At 40.7% G+C, this 27,805-nt stretch overlaps 2 protein-coding genes across 10 annotated transcripts in view; both read left to right on the plus strand.

Annotated features, from left to right (window-relative positions):
• The window catches only part of LOC127696628 (zinc finger protein 431-like), a 229,751-nt gene that overhangs the window by 169,001 nt on the left and 32,945 nt on the right, over window positions 1-27,805 (plus strand). The gene's annotated exons all lie outside the window — the stretch shown is intronic.
• Window positions 1-27,805, plus strand: part of LOC127696627 (zinc finger protein 431-like) — a 101,897-nt gene that overhangs the window by 42,245 nt on the left and 31,847 nt on the right. For 2 of the 9 annotated variants that reach the window (XM_052199470.1, XM_052199467.1), the window contains exon 1: window positions 20,909-21,034. The exons of 5 other annotated variants lie outside the window; for them this stretch is intronic. Coding sequence is in view for 1 of the 4 variants with exons in the window: in XM_052199467.1 (XP_052055427.1) it covers window positions 21,005-21,034 (30 nt within the window). In the remaining 3 variants the exon portion in view is untranslated. Of the gene's footprint in view, window positions 1-20,908; window positions 21,035-24,197; window positions 24,280-27,805 lie in introns of those variants that run through there. 2 more of the 9 variants (XM_052199472.1, XM_052199476.1) reach the window with 2 other exon arrangements.

Raw genomic sequence — 27,805 nt, forward strand, 5'->3', positions numbered from 1 at the left:
CTTTTTCTCTCATGTTTCTCAAATCTTTTTTTTTGTTTGTTTTTTGGTTTTTACTCATTTTACTTATTTTATGCCCTCTTCAGCTCATCTGATGCAGTACTTGACTGCAGGCAATTTGCCTAATAAAATTCACTGTCCCAATTTGCTGTCTCACCCTAGTTGATCTCAGTGTCAGGGCTATACTAATTCAGTCTAGCCTGTATCCCCTTTGCAGCCCGGCAACAACAGCCTTCAATAAATGACATTTGTAGCTCTAACTTTAATGCTCTCTATTGCTTACCTTGCCAGTTGTAGTAAGCCACCTTTTGTTCATCCCCATTACAAGATGGCACTGGCCAAATGCAGCTCCCTGACAGTAAATTACTTTAGTACATGCACAGTGTGCTGTATTCATTATCACACTTACATGCTAATGAAGAACTCACTTAGTTCACCAATGAGGAAGCGGCTGGCTATCTCTCTTGGCAGATGGGGCTGACTAGGCTATATAAGGTCAGGCAGGGAGAGAGTTGGGGGCCACCAAAAGAAGAAATAAGCTTAATTCAAGGTTCCCGAAGTAAACCTTAAGAAGGAAGAAACTCCCTGGTGTTGCATCTTCCTTTCCGGCGGGGGTGGGCATGACAGCCAGATACATAACCCTTTCCTTTCCTATGAAGCTCCACCCAAGACACCTTCCCTGAGTTGGTCTCTCTGTTTCCAAGTCCCATATTCAGGCACCAATCTGTAACTGCCCACAGTTACATTAAACAGGGTACCTGCAAGCAAAGCTGGGGATGAAATTGAATGGGTTTGCGAGAGAGAAAAAGGAGCCAAGACAAGTTTTCTGATCAAGCCTGGAAGTGTATTGGGATTTCAAATATAAAGGTGTAGGGAAAACCCTTCCCCCAAATTCCAGGGTGTGTTCATGGAACTGGTTGGGTGTTGGCTCTGCTGCTCTGTTGGCTGGGTGGGTCTCAAGAGTGTCTCAAGAGTTTCTGATGATTGAACAAAATCCATGAACAAAAGGCAATTTAGGGAAGAAAATGGTTTATTGGGATCACACTTAAGCATTGCTCTGTTCATCACATACGGAAGTCAGGACAGATCTAATGCAGGGGAGGTACCTGGGGCAGCATCTGATGGGAAGGCCATGGAGGGTGCTAGATGCTCGCTTGCTTCATGTGGTTTTTCTCAGCCTGCTTTCTAACAGAGGCCAGGACCACAGCTCAGGGATGGCACCACCACAATGAGCTGGGACCTCCACATCAACCACTAGTTAGAAAGTGCCCTGCAGCTATTTTATGGAGGCATTTTCTCAAATGAGGTTCCTTCTTTTCTGATGACCCTCCATTGTATCTAGTTACCATAAAACTAGCCAGGACAGTGGGATGATGGGTCTCTGGTGATGGGTCTGGAGTCTTAGCTTGGGGCTTTGGCTACAGTTACAATAAAAAGGCAGGGTTATTGTGATGTGAAATGGCTCTTGGGACATTTCAGGGTAAACTCTGGATGTGAAAAGTCACGTCACCTCCAGCATTAACTCAGTGATATAGAATTTGCCAAGAGGCTCTCCTGAGGGAACATTGCTGAGACAAAGATGTTTGTGCTTTGTCTTGTACAGTTTTATCTGTACAAACTACTTCTTGGAACAATTGCCCACTCCCAGATCTGCTAGTTCCCAAGATCCTTTGTAGCACTAGGGATTACAGGCTGCTGGTTCCTAGCCGCTGTATCTGTACCTTCGCAGGTCTGCCCTTTGAGTTTCTACATGTTCTTGTCCAAACTAATTCATTAAATCTTTTTCCACAAAAGGGATGTACTTATTAAGGATATGAGTGTTTTAAAACAAGTTAAACATTGATAAGAAATGTAACAAAATATTCTTGGTACAGACTCAGTTTCCCCATAGCTCTTCCTGTTGTCCCTGTTCAGTCATTCCTTCTAACCACTCCCCAGTCCTTTGTGACTCTGCTGATCACAGGATCTCTATGTAGCAGGGACCCACAGCTGCCACAGTAGGCGAGCACTCAGCTAGGTAACTTTCATCCTCCTTCCTCTCTTCCATTTTGGTCTTTCTAAACCCACCTTCAGTCCTGCTGCTTCCTGCCCACAGGAGCCGCTCTAGCCCCAATCCTATTCTCCACTTCCTAGGGATTCATGCTTTGGGCAATGATACAGAGATGTCCTATCTCATTCCTGCCACATAAGTATATTCTATATCTGGGCCTTATTCCCAACAACTTCTCAGATTATCTGGTCCTCATTTAGTGGGATAGGATCATATTCCTTTGGGAAAAACTTGCCTGAAATCCATGTTCTCCTGACTGCCTCCCAACCCACTGGAGTTAAACCAGGATACCACTACATTTGGCTTCACATTCAAAAAAATTGTGTATTTAGAAATTTTAGGAAGAATGTTGTGGTTTGAATATGGTTGAGACAGGGAGTTGCAGTATTAGGAGGTGTGGCCTTGTTGGAGGATGCGCATCATTGTTCAGGTGGTCTTTGAATTTCTGCTCAGTGCAGAAGAGCCAGATTTCTTTTAGCAGACTTCAGATCAAGACTTACAACTTTCAGCTCCTCCTGAGCCATGTCTGCCTGGACTCTGCCATGCTCCTGCTAATTGATAATGGACTGAGCTTGTGAACCTGTAAGCCTCTTATTGTCCTCTTAAGAGTTTGTCCTCTTACGAGTTCTAGGTCATAGTGGCTCTATATAGCAGTAAAGCCTTAACTAAGAACATGTAACTATTTGTGAGACCAAGACCCTCTCTTGGCTTGTACTCAGTGGTTGTCCAGGATGATAGAACACTGAGTTCCAGGAGTCTGCCCCATCACTGCATTGCAGTTACAGTGTGGCTGTCTGCATGTTGGTGATGAGTAGGTGAACATGCATGTTCAGCAAACACTGCACTGACTGAATCTCTCTCTTTCTCTCTCTCTCTCCTCTCTCTCTCTCTCTCTCTGTCCTCTCTCTCTCTCTAGCCCCCCACTCTGTCCTCACAGATCCTGGTCTGTTTTCCTGGAGCAATGCTTAGTCCAGGTGTTGTGAGAGAGCCAAACCCCAGGAAAGCCACACTGAAACAGACCCTTCCCACAGCCTCAGCATGAACTCAGAAGGAACAGAAGTGGTCACTGTGTTTCAGGTCCTGACTCTGAGGCCTTTTGCAGTCCTGACCTTGTCCATCACTCCCAGAGTCCATTACCACAGAATAAAGAAATGGAGTAAACTCCTTGATAGCTTTTCTCCTTACAGCCAGTGCAGGAAGTGGAAGACACACTCCAGAAGCTCTACCCATGTGTGCGTGTGTGTTAAGGGTTCCCTGCCTGCTACTATTCCCTTCCACTCCTCCCTGGCATCAGTAGAAAATGTCACTGAGAATGCCGTAGATTGTCATTCATTTTTTCTGTATTAATGTCTATTTAATAAAATGTGATTTTTTTTTGCACTCATAGCTGTTAAGCTCAAGAACTGGGAAAACACAGCTGAATCTTATGTCAGAGTTGATCATAATTCTCCCAGTTATGAAGAAATGCAAATATTTTGAAAAATGCCTTTGTTTTTTTGGGGGGTGGGGAATTTATTGCATGATAACCATGAGAGCCATGATTAGATGTTGCAGACATGACATTTAGTCTACACTTTGAGTCTCTTTTGTCTTCCCATACATTTCCTGCTCTCTTTGTTTATAAAGTAATGTTTAATGATATACCTCATTACCATGGGAACACAAGAACATGCCAAGCCAAACAGCAACCGAAGTGAAGAACTAAGAACAGGGTAGAATTTAATGAAAGGGAAACAGAAAAAATATACAATGACAAAGTCAAACAATAAAATGAAGAGTTGTTTGAAAACATAATCCAGATCAATGAACTGTTAGCAACCTAAACAAAGAAAAGTACACACAAATATAATTAGAGACAAAGAGGAGCTATTGCAACAGATGCCAATAAAGCTCAGAAATTCATACGAGTATGTCTTACAAACTTAAATTCTAGATTCCAAGTAGACTGCACTCAGTCTTACTTTGTAGCCCAGGCTACAACTTCCTGTATAGCAGAGGCTGTCCTTCAACTTGGAATCCTTAAGCCTCAAGCTATGAGCCTTGAGATTATAGGTGGGTATTTGTCCTCTCCCTTCTGAAGTTCTGTTAATGTTCTGTTAACAAAAAACAAAACAAAACAAATAAAAACTCTTAGTTTCAGTATTACAAATGTATCCCGTTATAAACGTACCTCAAGCTATTAAATTTTCTATATTCTTAGTATGTAGGTGCATGTCTGTGTGTGTATCTGCAGTCCTGTGCACATTGTGCAGTCAACAATGGCGTTTCCCTTGCTCCCTCACTGAACCTGAGGAATGAACTGAGCTTCTCTGACTCAGCCAGAATGCTGGCCAGCAAACCCCAGGGACCCTCCTGCCTCCCCCTTGCCATCATCAGGCTTTCCCCTGGAGTGTGGATGTAAACACAGGACCTCAGGCTTATGCAGTCAGTCCACTGCTGGGCCTCTCCTTTCTTTGTGTGTAAGTGCACTCCAATGAAAGGTAACTTTAACAAAGCATTTATTTATAAAATGTTTATCTTTGAGAATTTCATACATAAGATTTATAGATTTTAATCACAGTCAGCCTCACTCAGTCTTAGCTGCTGCCTTCCAACAGGATTCCCCTCAGAGTTGCCACCTAGCTTCAACTTTCTCCTGTTTCTCTCTCCTTCCTCTCTCCCTCCGTCCCTATTGCCCCTCCCCCTTTCTTCTGTCTTTTCATAACTCATGGAGTCCAGTCTGCACTGCCAATACACTCATGGGTGTAAAAACCTCCCCTGGGTAGTCAACACAGCAAGGATCACTCTCCTGACGAAAACTGACTTCCCATCCCCTGGCAGTCACCCATTGTCTATAGCTCCTCAGCTATGCGTGTGTGTTGCTGAGGAGGGGAAGACTGTGTGGAATTTAGGGCAGGGGTGACTTGTGTGTCCCTCCCAAATCCATGCTAGAATGTCAAAACTGGTTGAGGCATGAAATATTTTCTTCAACTTTTAACGTTAAGTGGTGTATGATGCATCCATTGCTGTACACACAGCACCATCTGACCCAGGTTAACAGTCCATGTGTAATCACTCAGCCCACTTTTGTTTTCTGGGAGATAAGAGTTGAATATACAGCCAGGGCATGCAAACCCAATCCTCCTGTCTTAGCCTCTCATTTACAAAGCAGGTCAGGATGCAGGAGGTGATGCAGAGGCCATGGAGGGATGTTCCTTATTGGCTTGCTTCCACTGCCTTGTTAACTTGCTTTCTTATAGAACACAATACTACCAGCCTTGGGATGGTACCACCCAAAATGGGCCCTTCCCACTTGATCACTAATTGAGAAAATGTCTTACAGCTTCATCTCATGGAGGTATTTCTTTAAAAGGTGGCACCTTTCTCTGTGATAACTCCAGCCTGTGTCAAATTGATACATAAAACCAGCCAGTACAGATGAAGTGTTCTCATTATTAATATGTAGTCACCTGTGTTTCTCCTAGCTCTGGCTGGATATCAGCTATGGTGGGCATGACCCTAGCTTCTCCTGCTTTCTTTCTGATGCTGATTTCTTAAAACTCCCATTTCCACCTTTCACTCAGTCTTGATATGTCTTTGCCAGCTCAGTGAGTTCCTGCTGCAGTAAACACCTGGTCACTGATTTTTGCTTTTGAATTCAGTTGATGTTTGAGTCAGGGATAAAATGTGTGGAATGAATAAAATCCTATAAATAGATGGGGCTTCCTTGGATTCTCTGCCTTGACTTCAGTTGCTATTGTTTTTTTTTTTTTTTTTCTTCTCTCATCTTGGAAGTTGCTGTCTCAATGTCAGTTTGTTTTCTATTGCTGTGATAAAACATCCTGATTAAAAGCATTCTGGGGAAGAGAAAATTTATTTGGCTTAACACTTCCACATCACAATCCATCACTGAAAGAAGCAAAGGCAGAAACTCAGGCAGGAACTGAATCAGAGACCATGGAAAAACATTACTTACTAGCTGCTCCTCATGGCTTGCACAGCCTGGTTCTTAAACATCCAAGAATCCTGAGTGGGCTAGACCTTCCCACTCAATCATCCATGAGAAATGCCCCAGCAGACTTGCCAACATGATGGGGGCAGTTGCTCAGCTGAGGTTCCTTTTTCCCAGGTGACTCCAGCACTTGCCAAGTTGATAAAAAGATAACCAGCACTTAAAGAGTTAATACTTTTGATTTTTTAGAACTACAGGATTTATTTCTTCTATGCTCTTGGTTGTAGCTTTGTGTCTTCTTCCTTGTGTTTAGAATTTTCCTGTAACTATCTTCTTCAGTGCTTGCCAAGTAGTCATACACTACATTAGTTAATCTCATCCTGAAGGTTTATATAAAGGACACTTTTGTGTTTAGTCATGTTGACTGTCAGTTATTTTCTGAGTGCTCTAAGTGCATCATTCCATGCTGTGGTCTTGGGGATTTCTATAAGCAATTTGCAGTTGTTCTGACTGCTTTGCCAGTCAGGTGCTTTGTAAGTAACTAGGCTCCTTTCTGTAGTAACCTTCAGCGTTCTTTGTGTGGCTTACAAGCTCAGAGTTTTGCCAAGAATATGATAAGACAAGGTTATTTCATGGTCATTTCAATGTGATAGAAATTATTTCTGAATATGGATGACCTCATCTTTGAATAGATGCAGGACACTTTGTGATAATGTCTGACTGAATAGGTTTTCTATGTCTTTAGTCTGTATTTCAGCATTCTATTCTAATAAAATCATTCCTCTTTGATCTCTCAGTCATATCCTAGGGGTCATGCAAGATGAGGTCATCATAAATTTTTTGATTCTTCTCTGAGAGCAATATCTCAGCAACTTGAATTTGAAGGCCTGGTATTTTACATTTCAGTTCATTTAGACTTTTGTGATTGCTTTCTCCTGAATTTCTAAAAAGTTGTGTGCAATCTTTTGTAAATTGTCTATCTTGGAAAAAATCTATTTTTCTTACCCATATACTATAGGTTGTTATCTTTGGCTTATTGCCTTCACTTGTTTATCTTTTGTAAATTGAAATCCACTTTCCCTTAAATTCTTGAATGATTTGTGCAGTATCTTACTTAAGTAAATATGTTTATATTTAGTTGCTGACACATTATGACCTCTTGGGGAAGTTGTATTACCTTGTTTACACCCATTCTTTTGTTTCTTTATTGTGTTTTGTGCAATTGTTAGTGTGAATGTGTTTTACACACTGATGTGTGGATTTCTAAATCAAGCATCCTTGTCCTGAACACTTAATTCCCAGCCCTCCTCAGAGTGGAAAAAATAAACCACAGTAACAACAGTACCTGAGCCTACTTCTCCACATCATTCAGAATGGGCATAAGTGGACTCACACCTTTAATCCCAGCATTTGGGATGCATAAGGGGGCCAATCTGAGTCTACACAGTGAGTTCCAGGACAACCAGGTCAAGAAAGAGAAACCTTGTCTCAAAACTAACAAATCACACCCACCAAACAAGTATAACAACAAAGTACTGGGCAAATGTAATTTCGAAGAACACAGAAAGCTAGAAATCGATAAAGGTAAAAAATAGAAATAAAGTGATTAAATAAAAGTACATAGAAATATTAGAAAATAGGAGAGGAAAGGAAAAGAACAAGGGATTAAAAATATTATATTTATAGTAGATTAAACTGTAAATAAAACAGATAAATTCCAGGCCTGTATCTAGACACTTGGAAGTTGAGGGAGGAGGATTGCAAGTTTGAGGCAAGTCTGAGCCATCCAAGGAGAACATGTCTCAACTTTAACAGCATCAAGATTAAGTAAACAGGAACATCGATTTTCAATATTAAAAATATTTTTATAAAAACATTAAAAATAATGTAACATATAAAAATAACACAACGTTTTTAATATCTGGGAGGCAGGGAACTATAAGAGTTTCTCTCTTGTTCCTCTCAGAGAATTTTCCAGGACTGGGGGCATCAGAATCACAGTTGGTGTGCCTTCTTGCTCTGTGTTGCCATCTTACAGGTTAGTGCAGTACACAGTTCTCAGGTGCTGCACACAGTCCTCAGGTGCTGCACACAGTCCTCAGGTGCTGCACACAGTAGTCAGGTGCTGTACATAGTACTCAGGTGCTGCACACAGTCCTCAGGTGCTGTACATAGTACTCACGTGCTAGAATAACAGCATTGTTCACCTTGCCGACTTCCCTCCTTTGCGTACCACTTTCCTTCTGCCCAGAGGTCTCTGTGGCCTGTGGTCTATGTGGAAACTTCTTGTCTAAACAAAGCAGTGTCTCACAGACACTTTGTGGAAGTGGAGATGGGAAAGAGAGCTTGGAGCTCTACAAAGAGGAGGAGGAATCCTGGGACCTGTGCTCTCAGCCTGCTTAAGATTTTCAGATCCTATGCAGCAGCTAACTACACACAGTGAGGACGAAGCTGTGGAAACCGAGTAATCATTGACAGGGGTCAGAGCTCTTAACCACTGTCTGTCACACACAACATGCAGTGTGAGGCAGTTTCAGAAAGCCAGGGTCTGCCAGCCTCCTGCTCAGACCTCTCAGGTTCAGCAGTCATCCACAGGAGCTATGCTGTTCCTGATTGCAGGAGGCAGGGCTGCCTGTCCTCATTCCTGCACAGCCTGAGCCACCAGGGTGTCTGTCAGTGATCCCCACTTCTGCTACTGTCACTCATGGCCGCCTACCCTCCAGTGTATCCAGGGCACCCTGACTTCTGCTGGATGATTTTGGATCCCCTCCACAGTTAAACTCAGAACCTAAAAGCTCCTCATTCGAGTGGCCCCTGGTTCTGGAAAGACTCAGTGAAACAGTATTCAGCAAAACCAGAACGGGGAAGTGGGAAGGGGTGGGTGGGAGGACAGGGGAAGAGAAGGGGGCTTACGGGACTTTCGGGGAGTGGGGGGGCTAGAAAAGGGGAAATCATTTGAAATGTAAATAAATTATATCGAATAAAAAAATTAAAAAAAAAAAAAAGCTCCTCATTCTAGACATCTGAGAAACAGAGAGTGTAGAACTCAGCCTCTGCCCATCTCTGTGTTTCCTTGTATTGTATGTGACAGTAATTATCAGAGTAAGCCTTGCCATGAGTGACTCCGGTTTGTAAAGCAGTGGTTTGCTTTATTTTGGAAACTAAGGCAAGCTGTGTCTGTGTCTTATATGTGCAAGTCTTGAACACAGCAAAAAATTGATTGATAAATAACTTATTAATACAAACATATGTTACCTCTTCCTACCTGTTAACACATCAAGTCCAGAACACCTAAACACATGGATGTTTGAAGGGCTTGTCAGAGCTTGTTCCCTTATCCAAATCGCCAGAGCCTAGAGTGCTGCAATGCTCTCTCTTGGGTCCCCACTGACACATTACCAGGCTTCCTGAGGTGTGCATCTCCACATACACAGGCACCACACTCTCAAATCCATCCTCAGGATTTCTCTGACCACAATCAGCCCCACTTGAAATGGCCCACGTGAGCTCCCTTATGTTCAGACCCCTTAGGCCTGGTGTCAGGCTTAACCTCTGCTTTAGCTCTGTGCTTTGAATCAATTTGTGCTTTGAACCATTCTGAACCGTGAACAGAAACTGTGCCTTGGACCCATTGTGGATTTATTGTCCTCCTTGTTCCAGAACAGATCTCTGCCTGTGAATCAGCTCTGCCTTTGCCTTCCATAATCTGCTTTGAACTTTGTATCACTGTAACACTTTCTTGGGCATACTGTTTGCTACTGTGTTAAATGCAGTTTCTGGTCTGAGAGACAATGTTGGTAATTAGGGTTGAAATAAAAATTTTACATTTTTTTTTATTTGCCAAAGCTACAGGCCTCAGAGAAAGGTAGAGTTCCTGGAAAGTTAACGGAAATAAAATTGATACATCTTATGAATGTACTGCTCTCCAATAATTCTGACCTGTGGAGTGAAGTAAGTGTATCCATGTACGGACAGTGATTGACTCCATGAGCTATTTTCAGTACTGCTCTGACATGCAGACTGAAGGCTCAGGAGACTTCCTGACAGTGTCTCCTGCCAGCCTGATGTCACCAGGGCAACCTGTTTTACCCTGGAGTTGCAGCCCTGGCCTCACACATGCTAAAGCCACCCTAGTCCACTATCCTATGCTCTCAGGCCCAGGTCACAGTTTCCCTGTGGTTTAGCTGTGTGTTGCATTTCCCCTTCATGGTCTTTCTTGTGCAGGAGCTACAGAGCCTTTTGTCAAGCCCTGCACACTTCTTATGCTCCTGTGAACTGCCTTTTCTTTTCAACATGAAGCTTCATTTTCGTAAGATAATTCCCACTCAGGATGGAGTTCAGTATCAGTCCTATGATTCTCCATTTCTTCCTCTTAATTTATCAATGTTTCAATGGTTGCTAAATTGAAATCTTCTTCATGATTGTTTTCAAAATAAGTTTTTATTGTGATAAGAAATTTGTGTTTTCTTTCTTTGCATATGGCTATCAATTGCCATATTATTGATTGCTAACCAGGATCTTTATTACTCATCGACATCTATGTTGTCAGTGTTGGAATATTCGACCACATTTACTGATATGCCTAGAAAAGTATAATTGAAATTGTGGATGACATTTTCTTGAGCGGGCATGGTTCATCATTCTTCCCTCAGTGTCTGAGGAGAGCACAGGGTGTGGCAGAGGCTTAGCACCTTAGTTTGCCTTGTCAGAACTGGGGTTTTCAGAGCATGCCACAGTTATGTGGTTCCACTTTTGCCTGTTGACAGACTGCTAATAGTCTTTCTCAGAAATAACAGAGCCCTTGGAAGATGTGCTCAGCAGGTTATGTTTTCTTGCCTTTTCTGGAGCTTATGTGGTTCTTTGTGTATGTAGCAGGCTGAAGGGCAGGGTTGGCTTCTCCTCTGCTTCTCAGGCCCTGGCTGCTTTGGGTGTTGCTGTCAGAGTTCTTCATGCAGCTGCTTCCCACCCTGTGTGCTCTAAGGCTGCTCTTGGAGGAGGCTTGCCTGAGAGGCTGGTCCATCACATGCAGGGAGTTCAGCACCTACAACATCAGCTTTTAGAAAGGAAGACCAGCTTTAATGAAGGGCGTGGGCATTCAACTGTTCCATAAGTTCACTCCCCGTCGTCTGCAGCTTTGCAGTTTATCTTCTTGGCTGGCTATAGAATACTATTGACCAGAGGTCAATTTGTTACAAAACTTTTCTTAATAGCTGTTTAATTCCACTGATTATGTCAAATTAAACATACACATACATACATACACACACACACACACACACACACACTCACACACACACCCAGACAGACAGACAGACACACACACACACACACACACACACACACATACACACAGAGACAGACCGACAGACAGAAGATGTGGTAAGGACCGTCATGTATTCTTCCTATAAACTTGTAATGCATCTTAATATGCTTTTGACTACGACAAATCTGTTCCTTCAACTGTCCCTTTCTTTATTAATTACAGGTAAAATTTATCCTCAATGTGCTCATTAGTGTCTTAGGAGTGTGGTGTCTAAAGGGTCTCTGTACCCTGTCAAGTCTGTTTCTACTTTACATCCTCAGGTGATCACAGAGACATGTTCTGTTCATTGGGAAGGAGTCTACCTGTGGCAGCCCTGTTTAAAACCATCTGTGATTGTGATGATCTGTGTTATCGCTGTGTTTGTCTGGATCTTCAACTTCCTGTTGCTTTTCCTTCCACAGGAAGGAGGAACTTCTCTCTCTAGATGGCTTCCAATAACAACCTTGCTATAATCCAATGATAGAAAACATCGTTGTGACGTTCCAGAAACAAACACCAGTGACCAGATGCAACAGACTGAAGATGCTGTGTTAAGTTTTCACATCAGCTACAGAGAAACAGTGGAGAGTGACTTTCCACTTCATATAAGACACATGTAATAGAAAGACCATCGAATGTTGAGCATGTCCAAGAGGTAAAGACAACATTGTAATGAATAACTTTTTAAAAAATCAGACTTTCTTTTTAGATATAAGGTATGTGTCTGTGTTTGTGTATGTATGTGCAAGTGTGTGGGTATAACTTTGTGTGTTTTGTGTGTTTATGTATGTGTATAAATGTATGTCTATGCATGTGTAGATGTATATGTGTATGTAAGTGTATGTGCATGCACACATGTACAAATGTATAGATGCTATCACATGCCTGACCTAAGGCTCTCAGATGAAAACCATGTTCACTGGTCTTCATCTTTACCTTTTTGGAGACAGAGTCTCTGATTCTTCACTTCTGTGAATGTGAGGCAAGCAGCTTGCAAGATTCTGGGGATGCTTCTGTGTCTGTCTCCTCTGTGAACAGAGGACTAGAGTTAGAGATGCCCACTACTGCACCCAACTTTCTATTAGTTCTGGGGGTTAATTTAGGTCCTTCCCCATCGAGTGCTTCTCTATCCATCCAACCTCACCTTGCTCTACCTCCAGATAGGTTCATGATCACAGTGAAATTAAAGATGCAGAGACCAAGAAGCAACAGAAATGGATTAATGACAGAAAAAGCTGTTTCTTTGGAAATAGAAACCAACTTGACAACGTGGGTAAATCACAGGGGATGAGATGGGGGCAATGAGGAAAGTCTCAACAGCAGACAGTCAGAGTCTGGTGTATCTGCTCAAGGTTCATTGATAGCTAAACAGAGTGAAAGCAATGTGTAAACACAGTTTTCCACAAAGTAGAGAGAGAAGGCCTCAACAAATCCTAAGGAGAGCAGAGGTACCAAGATTTCCCCAGCTCAGTCTAAACACTCGCTCTCTCTCAAGCCCAACCGTTTGCTCTGTTCTTGGCACTGGTCAGTTCTGCTCCTCTAACTACAACTTCCACCATTTCTTACTAAGAAGGGCATGGGCAGGGCAAAGAGTTGACACGTTATCTGAATGTGAAATGAGAATGGGAAGATGACTCGGCATCTATAAGAATATGTGCCTTTCAGTCTGAATGTTCACTACTCTGAAGCATTCAATCGATTTTCTGAGACTGATTCAACTCTGTGCTGTATTTGTACATCAATAAGGAATGTCCCTGCTCTGAGTAAGGTGTTTTGATTCTAAACTGAGCATATCCTAATTTATGTTTGTGTGAAGGAAACCATCCTTTTTTAGTATGTATATTTTTGTTTGTTTCTTTTTGGATTTTTTTTTTTTTTGAATTTTTTTTTTCTTTTTCCGAGACAGGATTTCTCTGTATAGCCCTGGCAGTTCTGGAACTGACTCTGCAGACCAGCCTTGCTTCAAACTCAGAAATCCAACTACCTCTGCCTCGCAAAGTGCTGAGATTGTAGTCACGTGCCACCACCGCCCAGCTTTGTTCCCTATTTTGATTCAAGTGTTTTTCTTGAATGTTGATTCTGGCAAAGCTTTCCTGTCCTCTAGAGTGCTTCTTTCTAGTCTTTGGATTTCTATTGAAGGTATATTAATTTCAGTTCTATTCCATTTTAATAGCCATGACAGAGCTTCTGATACCCTGTGAATTATTGGTTTCTCATGTAGTTGTTCACTAAGTAGCAAACAGGATTATGAAGACACTGATCACACAATACCAGGAATGTGTTAAACACGTGACACAGAAAGGCTGTCTGTGCAATGGAGTCTTCACGAGAACTGACTACTCACTTTAAGGAACTGAGATGCATTGCTTTTCTGTTTTTTCTTTTCCTTTTTCTTAATATTGTGAAAAGTGTATTTGCATTAATTAACTCCATTTTTCCACTATCAGAAGAGATACGCTTGTTCTTTGTGATCAGAGAAAAAACATTTTGGAATGGGCAATCTGATTCTACTAATCATTAAAGAAAAATTGAAGTCTTAAAACAATCCAGTGCAACAAATTTCAGTAGTACAGTCCAGTGCAACAATTTTCAATAGTCCTGTCTTCAGTGTTACCAAGAAAAATATTCACATGTTTAAGGAATTCTAAATCCCAAGCTGCAAATTTATAATTTGTTTCCTATATGTTCAAGCCAACGAGTCTAAAGTAACAGTGGTCAGTGCCTTTCAGAACTTTGGATATCATGATTGACAACAGAACTAGGTAGCTGTGTCACTGATCAGCCACTGTCTGCCTTCATTTCATCTTGCTAGCTTGGGCTTCTAATTTCTTAAAATCAAACAGATCACTTAATGGAGTGATTAGGGCTTTAATTTTTTTATCTCAATTATTTTTCTTACAAGAAGTAAAATGCCAACACATGCCAGGTGCTATCACTATGTGAGATACAACTGTAAAGAGATAACTATCTTATGGCTGACACTTTGGATTTTTAAATAAGTTATTTTTCAATAAATGTCTTGGTAGTAGTTTAAAGTACTAGTCACGCTATAACAATCTGACTGGTGCACCCTTGACACATCATATCAGGACACATAAACATTTAGCTAAATCTTTAATACAACATGAAACTGTTATGATTTGAATATTATTCTCCCTAATTTATTTTCATTCTTGGGTCTTGAAAATGTCTTTTAATAAATATAAAAATGTTAAGGTGCAAAAATGAGTACTGCACGATTTTAGCACTCTGAAGACAAATCAATAGTTATTTTCCTTTGACTTAAAAAAAAGAACTTTCGATCTTTTGTGTTTCTGGACTTTTAACCTTTAACAAATATACTGCTGCATATAAGATGTTTATATCTTATTTTGGAAACATAATATTCATAATTGTTCAAAATACATATGGTTTTAAGAAATTGGTACCAATCCATACATATCACATTAAAAATGATCTGTCTGACAGGCAGTGGTAGTGCACCCCTGTAATCCCAGCACTTGGGAGGAAGAGGCAGGTGAATTTCTGAGTATGAGGCCAACCTGATCTACATAGTGAGTTCCAGGATAACCAGAGCTATACTGAGAAACCCTGTCTAGAAAAAAATTAATAATAATAATAATAATAATAATAATAAATCTAACTTACGTGCACTCACTAAGAAGCAAGTTTAAAAATTTGGAATTTGTGCAAAGTGCTGATCCTTAGGGGAGGGCTAGCTGTAATCATGTTACCATACCTATCAACAGAACAAGGACCTCTAAACACTAAACTTAGATGCACCGCTTTTCAAAACATACAAATAGCTTCAATAATAAACAAAAAGGATTTTGTCATATCTGAGGCATTTCTCTGATAAGTTCCAACTTGTAGTTGACATCTTTCATAAATAAAAAACCTTTATTAACATTTAAAAATTTTTATGCATTTGTGCATACATTCTGTCTACAATTTCATCCAAATTCAATGAGCATTTTCAGTGTAGACCCTAAGCTAACATAACTTCTTCAAAATAGAAAAATACACCAGTGTAGTTTTGTGCGCATGTAGATGTACATGTCTCTGTCTGAATGTGTGTAACATATGCATAGAGGTTATGGGACCACTCAAGGAAGCTGTTTTTCTCTGGCTACCTCGAGGGTTCTGTGACTTGGTTCAGGATCTTCATACTCGGCAGCATGTGCCTTATCCATTGAGGCATCTTGCTTTCCTATATGAATCTTTCTCATCTAATCATGCCTGTGGTTGCTAGATTCTATGATATGAATTACATTTGTTCCTTTTGTGATTTATTAATAGTCTGTCAGGTCAGACAGTCTCCTGTTTTTCCATTACTCTGCACTTTATCTGGTCTCTGCCAACCAGTCACCCTGTGAACTTGTAACTTCCCACTTGCTTTAATTACTTCACAGGCTTTTTGTGTGGCAAGGGTTCTGTCCTTACTTCTCATATGATCCAGGGACACATGTGCTCACAGGCATTCAGGCAAAGCAGTAATACACATAAGGCCAAAATTAAAATAAAATAAAATAAAATAAAATAAAATAAAATAAAATAAAATAAAATAAAATAAAATCACCTTTCCCTTTATTGTGTGGCAGGGACAGGATTCCTAACTGGGCTATCTGAAGAGCTGCTGATGCTGCTAAAGCCTGAATCATGAACTTAGTTTGTGGAAGGATCTGGTCACATCTGCTCTTTGATTTGAGTCTTTCCCACCTCTCTGCCACCATCTGCCTCCTGTTTCAGCTTATGACAGATGGGAGGTGTTCTTCCTTTGGATGCTTCATCACCCAAGCAACGTGTATAAGATGCTTTCCTGGAAATTTTCTGTTTTCATTATTTTACAGTGTGGGTCAGGCTGAACAAACTTCTGTGCATCTACCTACAGAATGCTGGGAATTCAGTGCCAACAGCAGCTCTCCCACTCTCCTTTCCCTTCCCCCTCTCTCCCTCTGCCCCTCCCTCTCTCCCTCCTTTCCTATCTCCCTCCCTCCTTTTTCTCTTCTCTCTCTTTCTTTCCTTCATCTGTCTCTCTATCTTTTTGAATTGGATTCTTATGTAATCTAAGCTAGTATTGGACTCTCAAGCACATCCCAGTTGCTGGAATTATACTAATATGCCACTATACCCAGATTTTATGAAATGTTTTAATCACTATCTTGGCTATTGTTTTTCCTACCAGAAGATACAACTCTGTGACATGGTAGTTCAGGTTCCTTTTTCCCTGTCATGGAATTAAACCAATGACCAAACCCCAGCTTTGCTCCTCACTAACTGTGTTCCATTAACCTGTTACTTGGCCGCTTTCCTCAGAATGGAAATTGTACATTAAAATTAATATTATGACAGTTTTATCATAATTAAAATGATGTTGTCACTGAAGCATGTAGCTAAGTAAGCAAGTAGTTAGCAATCTGAATCATATTTTTACAACACTGAAAACGATTACTGAAGAGTCTGTAACTGTATGTGATCAAAGGGACTGTGTTTACTCTCATAAACGTAATAGCTGCCATATCACTAGTTCTCAATCTCTGATGAATCTACGGATCACCTAGTATGCCTGTTAGTGATCCAATTCAGTGTCCCATATCTACACTGCCTGGGGATCTACAGTGTCAACAAAACTCTGGTAGACAGTCAACACCTGATATTCCACATGTTAACAAGTTGTAGACTTTAAAAAAGAAGCATAGATCTTGTTTTGCCTCTCAGATGTAAAACACAAGGGAGATGAGTTGTTTATAAGGAAAATTCAATCTGAAATAGGTGCGAAGAGTATACCTTCAGGAGTGAACTATTCTGTGGAGAATTCAAGGTTCCAGTGTCCAGCGACTTAGCATGTCTTCCTTTCTAAAGTTAGGATGTCAAAGAGGGGACAGATGGTCATCTTCTCCATCAGTCAACCTCAGTACTCCATCTTCAGATTTCTTGATAGCCTCACCTGAGTGGCTTTAGGAAAAGTTATGTTTAATGGACCTGCACAGGATGCTTTGGAGTACTTCAAATCTGCAGGTATGTTTGTCTGTTGCCATGATAGCTCATTCATTTATAGGATCTGCAAAGAGAACAGGGGATATCACGGATGCTGTTTGACTCTCCTGTAATCTTCCTGTTTGGGTTTCTCCATTTTAAATACTGGTGGTTAATTTGATGGCAGGATTTTGGTTCTTTAAAAGTACTGGTTTGTTATTCAGGTTTTCTTCTTTTTCTTGTCCTGCATGCATGCTTATGTTTGAGTCTTCTTTCTTTCTTTTTTTATTTTTTAAGATTTTTTTAATTTATTATATTAAAGTACACTGAAGCTGTATTATTACACCCCCCAAAGAGAGGATCCAATCCCATTACAGATGGTTGTGAGCCACCAAGTGTTTGCTGGTATTTGAACTCAATCCTCGGGACAAGCAGTCAGTGCTCTTAACTTGTGAGCCATCTCTGCAGCTCATGTTTGAGCATTCTTACTGAACCCCTTGTTCTGCTTCCCAGTTGTGGTGACACTCTTAGCTAACACACTGGCTTCAGGCCCACGTATCCTTCATTTGTACATCTTGGGAAGAGCCCAAGTTGCAGACAGTGATTTTCAGTTTTCTCCTAGTGTTAGAGCTAACTCTGACAACCAAACAGACCCCCCTACAACTCCCAGGGATTAAACCACCAACCAAAGAGTAAATGTGGAGGAACCCATGGCTCCATCTGAATATGTAGCAGAGGATCTTTATCTAGCCCCAATGGGAGCAGAACTCCTTGGTCATGTCTTGGCTTGTTAACCCAGTGAAGGGGAATGCCAGGGTGCTGAGGCCAATGTGGGTGGGCGGGAGGGAGAGCACACTCATAGAAGCAGGGTGGGGTGAGGGAGAATAGGGGGTTTGTAGAGGGAAAATTGGGAAAGAGTAGAACATTTGAAATATAAATAAAGTAACGAATTAAAAAAGAGTTAGAGTCTAGAATGGAAGGCCATTCCGTTTCCTTTATCCATGGAAACATCACAGCGGACAGGTCAGTTAGGGATGCTCTTCTGTATATTGAAAAAATTTTATTGAAATAAATTACCATTTCATATGTGTATATGTCAAAGAAAATGTTAAGTCCAAAAATTTCCTGACACAAAATATCCAGGAAATCTGGAACAGTATGAAAATAAAACAAAACAAAAAAATCTCAGAACAATGGGAATAGAAGAGTTAGATTCCTCCACATAAGCCCAAAAATATTTTCTACAAAATGATAGAAGAAAATTTCTCTAACTTAAACAAAGAAAATTCGTATAAATATAGAAGCTTTCAGAACATCAAGTAAATTCAACCAGAAAAGAAAATTCTTCCACCACATAATATTCAAAACACTAAGTATAGAAAACAGAGGAAAATATTGAATTAAATTTCAACTAATATATTAAAACGTACAAGGGGAAAATGTCAAATAGTATATAAAAGCAGATCCGGGCTAGCAAAATGACTCGGCAGGTAAGAGCACTGACTGCTCTCAAGGTCCTGAGTTCAATTCCCAGTGGCCACATGATGACTCATGATCATCTGTACAGCTGCAGTGTAATCATATACATAAAATAGATAAAACATAATTTTAAAAAAAGCACATCTATCAGAACTACACCTTACTTCTCAACAGAGACTCTAAAGGCTTTGGGCAGATATGATGCAGTCTCTAAGAGACTAGATGCCAGCCCCGCTGCATAGAACTCAGTCCTAATGCACTCCTGGGCCACGCAGTTTTTACTTTGATTATAGCTAGCCAATAATCAACAGGGTTGAGCTTCGTGTGGGTTGTGTGCTCTCACAGTAGAGGCACAAGGGCAATATAACTTTAGGAGTTGGAACCTCCCAGCTCCAATTAACCTTCTATAATATTTGAATCAAAGGCCTAGAGTTGCTAGTTCAGTGTCACTCAGTCTTTCCAAGAAAACGAAGGCTTAGCAATTGGTCGAGCTTCTCTCTCCACTGCTGCACCTAAAATCAACAATTTGGTGAACCAAGCAGACCTATAGCAATGGAGCGAACGTGCCTTGGAGAGTACTGCCAGTCATGAGCACCAATGAGCCTTTCTTCCTTGTAGCTGATCTGACAGCCTCTCAGCCATTTTTATGATTTGCTTCCAGGTTTATCTCATGCTATAAAAAAACACATGGACACAAACACAGATCCCCCCATACACGTAATTGTCTGAAGTCTTTAAATCAGCATTTTGTATTATGTAGCATTCCCTTTTGAATTACAAAATCATTGTCATTAGCAGAAATCCTACTTCTAGCACACTACTTCACATGCATATTTACAGTGAGAAATATAACAGTTGAGAGAATTAAAAAATATTAATAATCCTGTTGTTATATATAGTTTTACCTTCTAACATTAAGAATAATGAATTTTTATTGATTTCAACAAATTTAATTTCCCTGGAACAGTGAAACATATTACATTGGATAAAACAACATTTAGTTGGATAAAACAGTTTTTAAGAACAGAAAAAAAAATGTATTTTCCAGGTTGCCTAATGTGTCGTTTTAACAGCATTGAAGACTCATTTACTCAAAGTTATAACCTGTCAGGTGAATATATTGAAATTCATTTCCCAGTGTTCTAAGATTCCAACAATAAGTTACATCTTGCTGATGTTTTCTCGTGTTGTTTCTTTCTAAAATATTATATTGAGGGAGATCTACTGTGGAATTTATTAATACTTAAACACTGCCAATTTTTACCTTTAAGGAAACATAGGAACATAATTTACTTCAAATATTCAAAGTACAGTTTTCTTGCTTGAGTTATATTGACTTTTTGATAAATACTAAAGCTGTGGGCACCCGTAGAACTTTGTTTTGTTTTGGTTTTTTGAGACAAGGTTTCTCTGTGTGGTCCTGGCTGTCTTGGAACTCACTCTGTAGACCAGGCTGGCCTCGAACTCAGAAATCTGCCTGCGTCTGCCTCCCAAATGCTGGGATTACAGGCGTGCACCACCATGCCAGGCTGTCCCATAGGACTTTTATAAAACAATTCAGTTTAGTATAGTCGATATGCATTTAATTAGCATGGTCATTCATTGGAATACATAAACATTATAATGCCATCCTTATATAAAACAGACCTTCATTCACTATGGGAAGGTACCAAGAAATGTACAGAGGCATTAAAATACATTTAGTTGGACAGAGTCCAAAAAGAATGGACTCTAGGCTGTAAACAGTCTTTAGCATTTACTCTTTACGAAGCTAAAATGTTGTCAATTCAATAATGGTTACGTAATTGAAAATCATATGACACATCTGTGTGCCCAAAGGGACCAGACTCTGTTCTTGGTTCTTCCAGGTCACCCTACTGTACTTCCACCCTCGAGCCCAGGTCCGTGCCTTGTGGCCGCCCAGGAACTCCCCAACCAGCTCTGGCCTCGCTCCTCATCCCTGATCAGTGTCTTCCATTCCCCTGCAGCCCAGCACCAGCCAGGCAGCAGCAAGGGAAAACTCAGTCCGGATATTCCCAGGATCCAAGCTCCAAGGGGCTGAGCCCAGCAGAAGTGCGGTTTAGATTGACAGATTCGCTGTCCAATCAGGGGCTACAAAAGGACTGCCAGTCAGAAGAGGGGGCGGGTTCTTCCGGAAATCACAGTGCAAGTTCCCTGCGACTGAGGAAGTTTCAGAGACTTGGTGTGTTGCGTTCTGACCTCACTGCTGAGTACTGAGGGAAGCTTAGGCCAAATCTTAAGGTGCGACATGGCGCGGATATGCACACCGCATACGACGGTGAGGAGCGGGAGCTGTTGTGTCGGGTCCGACTCAGGGCTGGGTGGGAACCAGCAGCTTGATGCAGGCACGCGTGAGGTCCCTCTTAGTATTAGCCATTCCCGGAACCGTCAGTGGCATCTGAATAACTCCACTCTCTGGGCTGAATCTGCACGAAGCATTTGGAGCAGAGGCTTCTGTATACAAACATCCTTGACAGGATGCGAATGTAAGACAGGCTTAGTTTCTCTGCTACAAACTCTTCTATTCCATTTAACATTTTTGTTGTGATTCATTTCGAGTTAATTTTGTCTAGGTTGTAAAACGCATCTCAAGTGCTGAGTGACTGAAAGAACATTCCTTCAATATTTCTCTGTTTTTTAAAGAAGCAAAAAATAGATGCATTAATTTTGTACAGCTGCACCTTTAGCCGTATAAAAAACTGTTTCTGAGACAAGCTATGTTGTCACCTGGATCCTGGTCTCGTGCTCTCCAGGGAAGTGAACCTGCTTTCCTTTGGATTAAACTTCCTAAATTTGATAGTTAAAGGATGTACAGGAGCGTCTTAAAATTACTCATCTCAGTCATGTAATGAACTGTTCTTTGCTGTTAAAGGAAAAGAGCTTGCATGTGGAGCATGGCCTCTGCCTTGAGAGCAGAAAAGGAGGAACACTTGTCTGTGGTCCCTGCAGGGTGAAACAATGTAGACAAGAGCTAGCTCACAGACTGACGTTCTTATAAGGAGTCTCTTGCTGGGTCATTATGAAAGAGGCCCTGATAGGGCAAAGTGAGTGGTTTTTTTTTTTGTTTGTTTTTTTTGTTTTTTTTGATTCCTGAGCATTTATTAATTCATGCATATGAATGGAAATTGTCCAGATTGGTGGGTATGCAAGTTGGGGAGGTACTGTTGAATCACACTTGATCCAGTTAGGGCAGCTCAGAAGCTCTGTGTGTGTCGGATGACAGATTCAAAAGTACTTTTGAGTTTAAGAGGTTTTTCAGGTGTTGATGGTGCTTGGCAGGAAGCAGACATTGAATTGCTCTTCAACTTTGTTTTCTGTGTGGGCTTCAGAGGACATGGGTTTTCCTGAAGTCACAAAGAGGCATGAGACACTGCAGAGCCATAACCACCATTCTGATCATCTCCATGCAGAAAAATCAGTAGAGCACAGGGCTTCCTGATTTGGAAGAAAGATCAGTAAGAGATTGACTGAGAAATATAACAGTTGAAAGTCACTTTGAGTTATTTTTGTGGGAGTTCTGAAGTTTGAGTGTGTGTGTGTGTATGTGTGTGTGTGTGTTTTAATCTATACACATGTGCTCATAGGTTACATTGTTCAAGTTCACATTAAGGGTCTATACACTTACAAAGGATCCCCACAGTCAGTGCACTGTTGGTCATGAAACAGCACACAATGACAGCTTAAGCAGTGTCCTGCTGACTCTTTCTCCCATCTGCTTTTAATCTCTTATAACACTGTCATTTGTCTGATTTTATTCTAAGTCCATTTCTCATTTTGATATAGGCAGCATACAGGATGGCTATAGATTTATTTTACAGTTTTCAGTTAATCTTGTATCCAGCCACTGTCCTGAAAGTGTTTATAAGCAATAGAAAGTTGGTAGAATTTTTGGGTCACTAAAATCATGTCATCTGCTAATTAGTATAATTTGAATTTTTACTGTCCAGTTTATTTCCCCTTGATCTCTTTCAATTGTCCTGTTCTTGTAGGTAGAACTTCAAGCCACATATTTAGGTCAGATATAGAGACAGGTCAGCACTTTCTTGTTTTTCATTTCAAGGAATTCTGAGTTTATCTTCATTTAATTTGATGTTGACTGTATTTTGACAGTTGATGTTCCTTAGTATGTTTTTTTCATATTTCTGTATTTCTAAAGCTTTTTTCAAATTTACAGTGGTCTTCTTCTCTTTGTGTCCTGAGTGCTGGGACTGAAGAAATGCACTAACATGCCCATCCTGACCCCCCCCTCTAAGTTTTATGGTGCTTCTCTGTCTCTCTCTCTCCCTCTCTGTCTCTGTCTCTCTCTCTCTATCTATGCGTGTGTGTGTCTCTCTTTCTGCATCCCTCCCTCTCTCTTGTGTATAGAAACACCTTTGGCTGGATGCCAATAGAAGACAGGCTTGGTTTTTCTGGTACAGTCTACAAACTCTTCCATTTTACCTTTTCGTTGTGATTCATTTTGGGTTCATTTTGTGTAGGTTGTAAAACGCATCTCACGTGTTGGGTGACTGAAAGCACATTCTTTCAATATTTATGGTTTTTACAGAATCAAAAAATAGGTCCATGACTTTTTTGTACAGCTGTACCTGTACTCTTTTTAAAAAAGTTTTTGAGAAAAGCTATTTAGTTACCTGAATCCCAGTCTCATGCTCCCCATGTCAATGACTCTGCTTTTCTTTTTATTAAACTTCCTAAATTCAATAATTAAAAGCATGTAAAACAAGAGCGTTTTAAAATTACTCATGTCAGTCATGTAATGAACTTTCCTTTGCAGTGAAAGGAAAAGTGCTTTCATGTGAAGCATGGCTTCTTTCTTCAGACCAGAACAGGAGGAACAGTTTGCTGTGTACACTGTAGGGTAAAATAATGAGGCAATAGCTAGTTCACAGACTAAAGTTTAAGTAGTCATCTGCAGGGGTCACCATTGGGAAGGAGGACCTGATGGGGCAAACTGAGTGATTTTTTTTTTTTTAATTCCTCAGCCTTTGTTAAGTCATGGATGTGAATAGAAATTGTCCAGATTTGTGGGTATACAAATTGTGGGTATACAAACTGTTGAATCAAACTTTGTTGATCTAGTATATCACCTGTGTCTGTGTCGGCTGACATATGTCAGCAGGTAATATTACACATAATGACAAAATCATACATCATCTCCTTGATGTCCTTTCCCCAGCAGGGAATGGCCTGCTCGTCTTGAAAGTCACTGTAGTTATGCATCGTTCCCTTGGTCTACTCCTGCCAACCACAATGCATGTTTCATGGACGTTAATTCCAGGGTTCAAAAGCAGTTTTGAGTTTCAGTGGATTTTCAGGTGTTCATGGTGCTTGGCAGGAAGCAGACATTAAATTGTTCTTCAACATTGTTTTTTGTGTGGGCTTCAGGGGACATGGGTTTTCCTGAAGTCACAAAGAGGCATGAGGGACTTCAGAGTCATAGCCCCTATTCTGATTATCTCCATGCAGAGAGATCAGTAGAGCACGGGCCTCTGGATTTGGAAGAAAGACAGTAGGAGATTGACAGTAAGAGATATAACAGTTGAAGGTCACTTTGAGTTAATTTTCTGGCAGTCCTAAAGTTTGTATGAGTGTGTGTGTGTGTGTGTGTGTGTGTGTGTATGCTTTAATTTTTACACATGTGCTCATAGGTTACATTGTTAAAGATTACAATTAAGGGACTATACACTTATAAAGGATTCCTACAGTCAGTGCCCTATATGTCATGAAACAGCACCCAATGACAGCTTAAGCAATGTCTGGCTGACTCTTTCTCCCATCTGCTTTTAATCTCTTATAACACTGTCATTTGTCAGATGCATGTGAGAGCTTCAGCCATCTTGTCTTTATTACAGGTTGAAATAGAAACTGAGGGGATACCAAAATAAATAAATAAATAAATAAATAAATAAATAAATAAATAATAGCCGGGCATGGTGGTGCACGCCCGGCATTTGGAAGGCAGAGGCAGGCGGATTTCTGAGTTCGAGGCCAGCCTGGTCTACAGAGTGTTCCAGGACAGTCAGGGCTACACAGAGAAAAAAACCTGTCTTGAAAAAACCAAAACCAAAACCAAAAAAAGAGAAAGAAACTGAGGGGGAGTATTTCACGTTATGGAGTGAAAATCATATCTTAGAGGTCTGCACAGTGCCTAGGAGTTGTCTCGGCATGATTTCTTCAGTGATGATCAACCTCTTCAGAAACAGCATGAGAACTGTATGTTTCAAAATCATGCTTTCCTTGTCTTCACTATTTTGCTTTTCTTTCTTCGTTATTGATTCCCTTCTTTACATTTTCATTCTAGGAATATTGAATTAAGTTTTCATTGGAACTAGATTCCTCTCTTGTACAGTAGATCAGGACTACACTTTCTCCTCCCTTCACTCCTTCCAGTTACCCTGCCATCTCTTCTATCCTCCTTTCCCACACGTTCCCTCTCATTCTGTTTTTCTTTGGAAGAGAGCAGGTTGCAAAGAGAGGAGAGCCAAGTGGAACAAAAGGAGACAGAAAAGGCATGTTCAAAGCCCTCATTTTGAGGCTGCTGTACAGGGCAAGCCCATCGAAACAAAAGAGTTTCAAGATAAAGCAAAGGATTCCCCATCCTTCCTCCTTGTGTCAGGGTTTCTACAAATCCCCAAGCTAATCCCCATAAGGCATAACCAGAGGACCTGGCTGAGACCATGCAATTCCCATCTTTGCTATTTAATTCTCTGTGGGGTTTCTGAAACCCCTGGCCATGTAAGAATTGGGTTTCCTCTGATGTCCAGCTCTTCAAGTTAAACCAAATATTGTTTGGCCACTCAAAAAGGTTCATGATCTGTTTACCTCAGCACACTTCACAGACCGGAATGTTTACATGGAGATTTTATACCTTGTATTGTTTTCAAGATTTTTTTTTCTGTGTCCTGTGGACTACCTTTTCTCCACATAGAGACTAGAACATAGGGATAAAGGCTCAAAACCAGTACAAACTTGATTTTCCCATTTAGTGAGTTGTGTGGAAGATATCCAAAACAATGTGGCACTGTGGTAAGTTTGCAGAGAGAAATGTGTTTTTTCATGGAATCAGAACAATATTTTGGGACTTCCTTAGCTAACAACTCAATAAAATGTAACCTGTCCCAAACCCTGAATCCATGCTGTCTATAAAGGATGGCCAGTTAAGACTCTGCCCTCCATTAGTAGGAGTGGTCACTTTTTTCACCTTCAGAGTTCCCTGAAAATTTCCAGGGCACTTTGCTCCTTTACTAATCAACAAATGCACCCTAATTCCAGCTCTCTCTCCCAACATCCTCCCCCAAATGATCTCTACCATTTTTTGCCCATTTCCCTCAGTCTACCCAGAGTGTCTATTCTATTTCTGCTTTGCACAAAGGTGTCTGTGTCCTCTCTACATCTCTTCTCTTTACGTAATCTCTCTGGGTCTGAGGAGGATAGCTTCATTAAAGTTTACCCAAGAGCTAATATCCACTTATCAGGGAATGTATATAGTTTCTATCATTCTAGGTCTTGGTTACCTCATGTATGCTGATTTTACTGTAGTTGCAATCATCATCCTATTGTCATGCATTTAATATGTTGTCATATTTTTAGTAGCTGAGTGATACTCCATTGTGCAAACATACAACATTTTGTTTATCCATTTTTCAGCTGTGGGCCATCTATGTTGTTTTTATCTTCTTGCTTATACAAATAAACCTGCTGTGTACATAGGTGACCATGTGTCCTGGGTTGCTGGATGGAGTACATTTTTCATATATGCCCAAGACTGACATAGCTGCGTCTTGAGGTAGATGGATTCCCAGTTTCCTGAGGAATCATGACAGTGATTTCCATATTTGCTATATTTGTTTGCACTCCTACAAGCAGTAGAAAGTGACACACTTGCTCTATATTTTCACTAGTTTGAAAAGTCTCTTGTATTATTGATCTTAAGCATTCTGACATTTGTCATATAGAATCACAAAATAGTTTTCATATGCCATTCCATAATGACTAAGGATGGTGAACATTTCTTTAAGAGTTTCTCAGCCATTTGAGATTGCCTGTTGAGAATTCCTGGTTTAGATCTGTACCCTATTTTTTATCTGTAGTTTTTGATTTTGGACCATCTAGTTTTGTGAGGTGTATCTATATTTTTTGTACAGTTCAACTTTATCAGATGTGGATATGGTACAAATACTTTTCTCATTCCTTAGACTGTCTGTTTGTCCAATTGCCTGTCCTTTTTCCTTACAGAAAACATCACTATTTCATGAGTTCCGATGTATGAAATGTTGATTTCAGTTGCCTGTCATATTCCATTTTCTGTTCAGAAGGCTGCCTCCTGTGACAGTGGATTCAGGAAAGTTCTCTCCTTGCTCTTCTGTCAGGCTCAATGTGTTTGGTTTTATTTTAATTCTTTAATCTATTCGGAAGTGAGTTTTCTGCAGGGTAAAGAATATAGATCTCTTTGCATACATCTCCCTGTAGAGCTACAGTGTAAGAAGCACCATTTTGCTAACCACATGTGGCCCCAGTGGGGACAGGTTGGCATGTTTCCTGACCCTGGGACAGGGCACTGGTGTGAGCCTTCCAGAGTGTTGATCTCTTGTTTGTGTAATCATGTACATAGTTTCTGGACCCACTTGCCCAGGACAACTCTTTCCTTCAGAGAATATCTTCCTTGTGAATGTTAACGACTCCATTTGCTTAGAAACTGCAGGCATCCTGGAGTTGAGGGTGTGGCTATGTCATAGCAAAGTGGCAAAGTGGGATTTCTGGACGGCCTTTAAGGTTATGGGAAAAAGCTCCTAATACATGAGTTTGAAAATAAGGATGCCATATGACATATTTGAAGGCTCCTTAAGGAATCTAAAGGAAGCAAGGCAGCTACTCTTGGAGCCAGCAAGTGAGAAAGATGCAAATGCAGGCACATTCCAGGGTTCAGACCCTCCAGAGCAAGCTGTGTGTTCCCAGTCTGCCCCTGGGTGTACACCAGGCCTCTTGCACTTACTGGAGACCAAGTGCTGTGGCCCAGGCTGTTCAGATCCCGAAGCAGAAACCTGAAGGC

The sequence above is a fragment of the Apodemus sylvaticus genome, chromosome 11 (assembly GCF_947179515.1).
Source record: "Apodemus sylvaticus chromosome 11, mApoSyl1.1, whole genome shotgun sequence".
Taxonomy (NCBI): Eukaryota; Metazoa; Chordata; class Mammalia; order Rodentia; family Muridae; genus Apodemus; species Apodemus sylvaticus.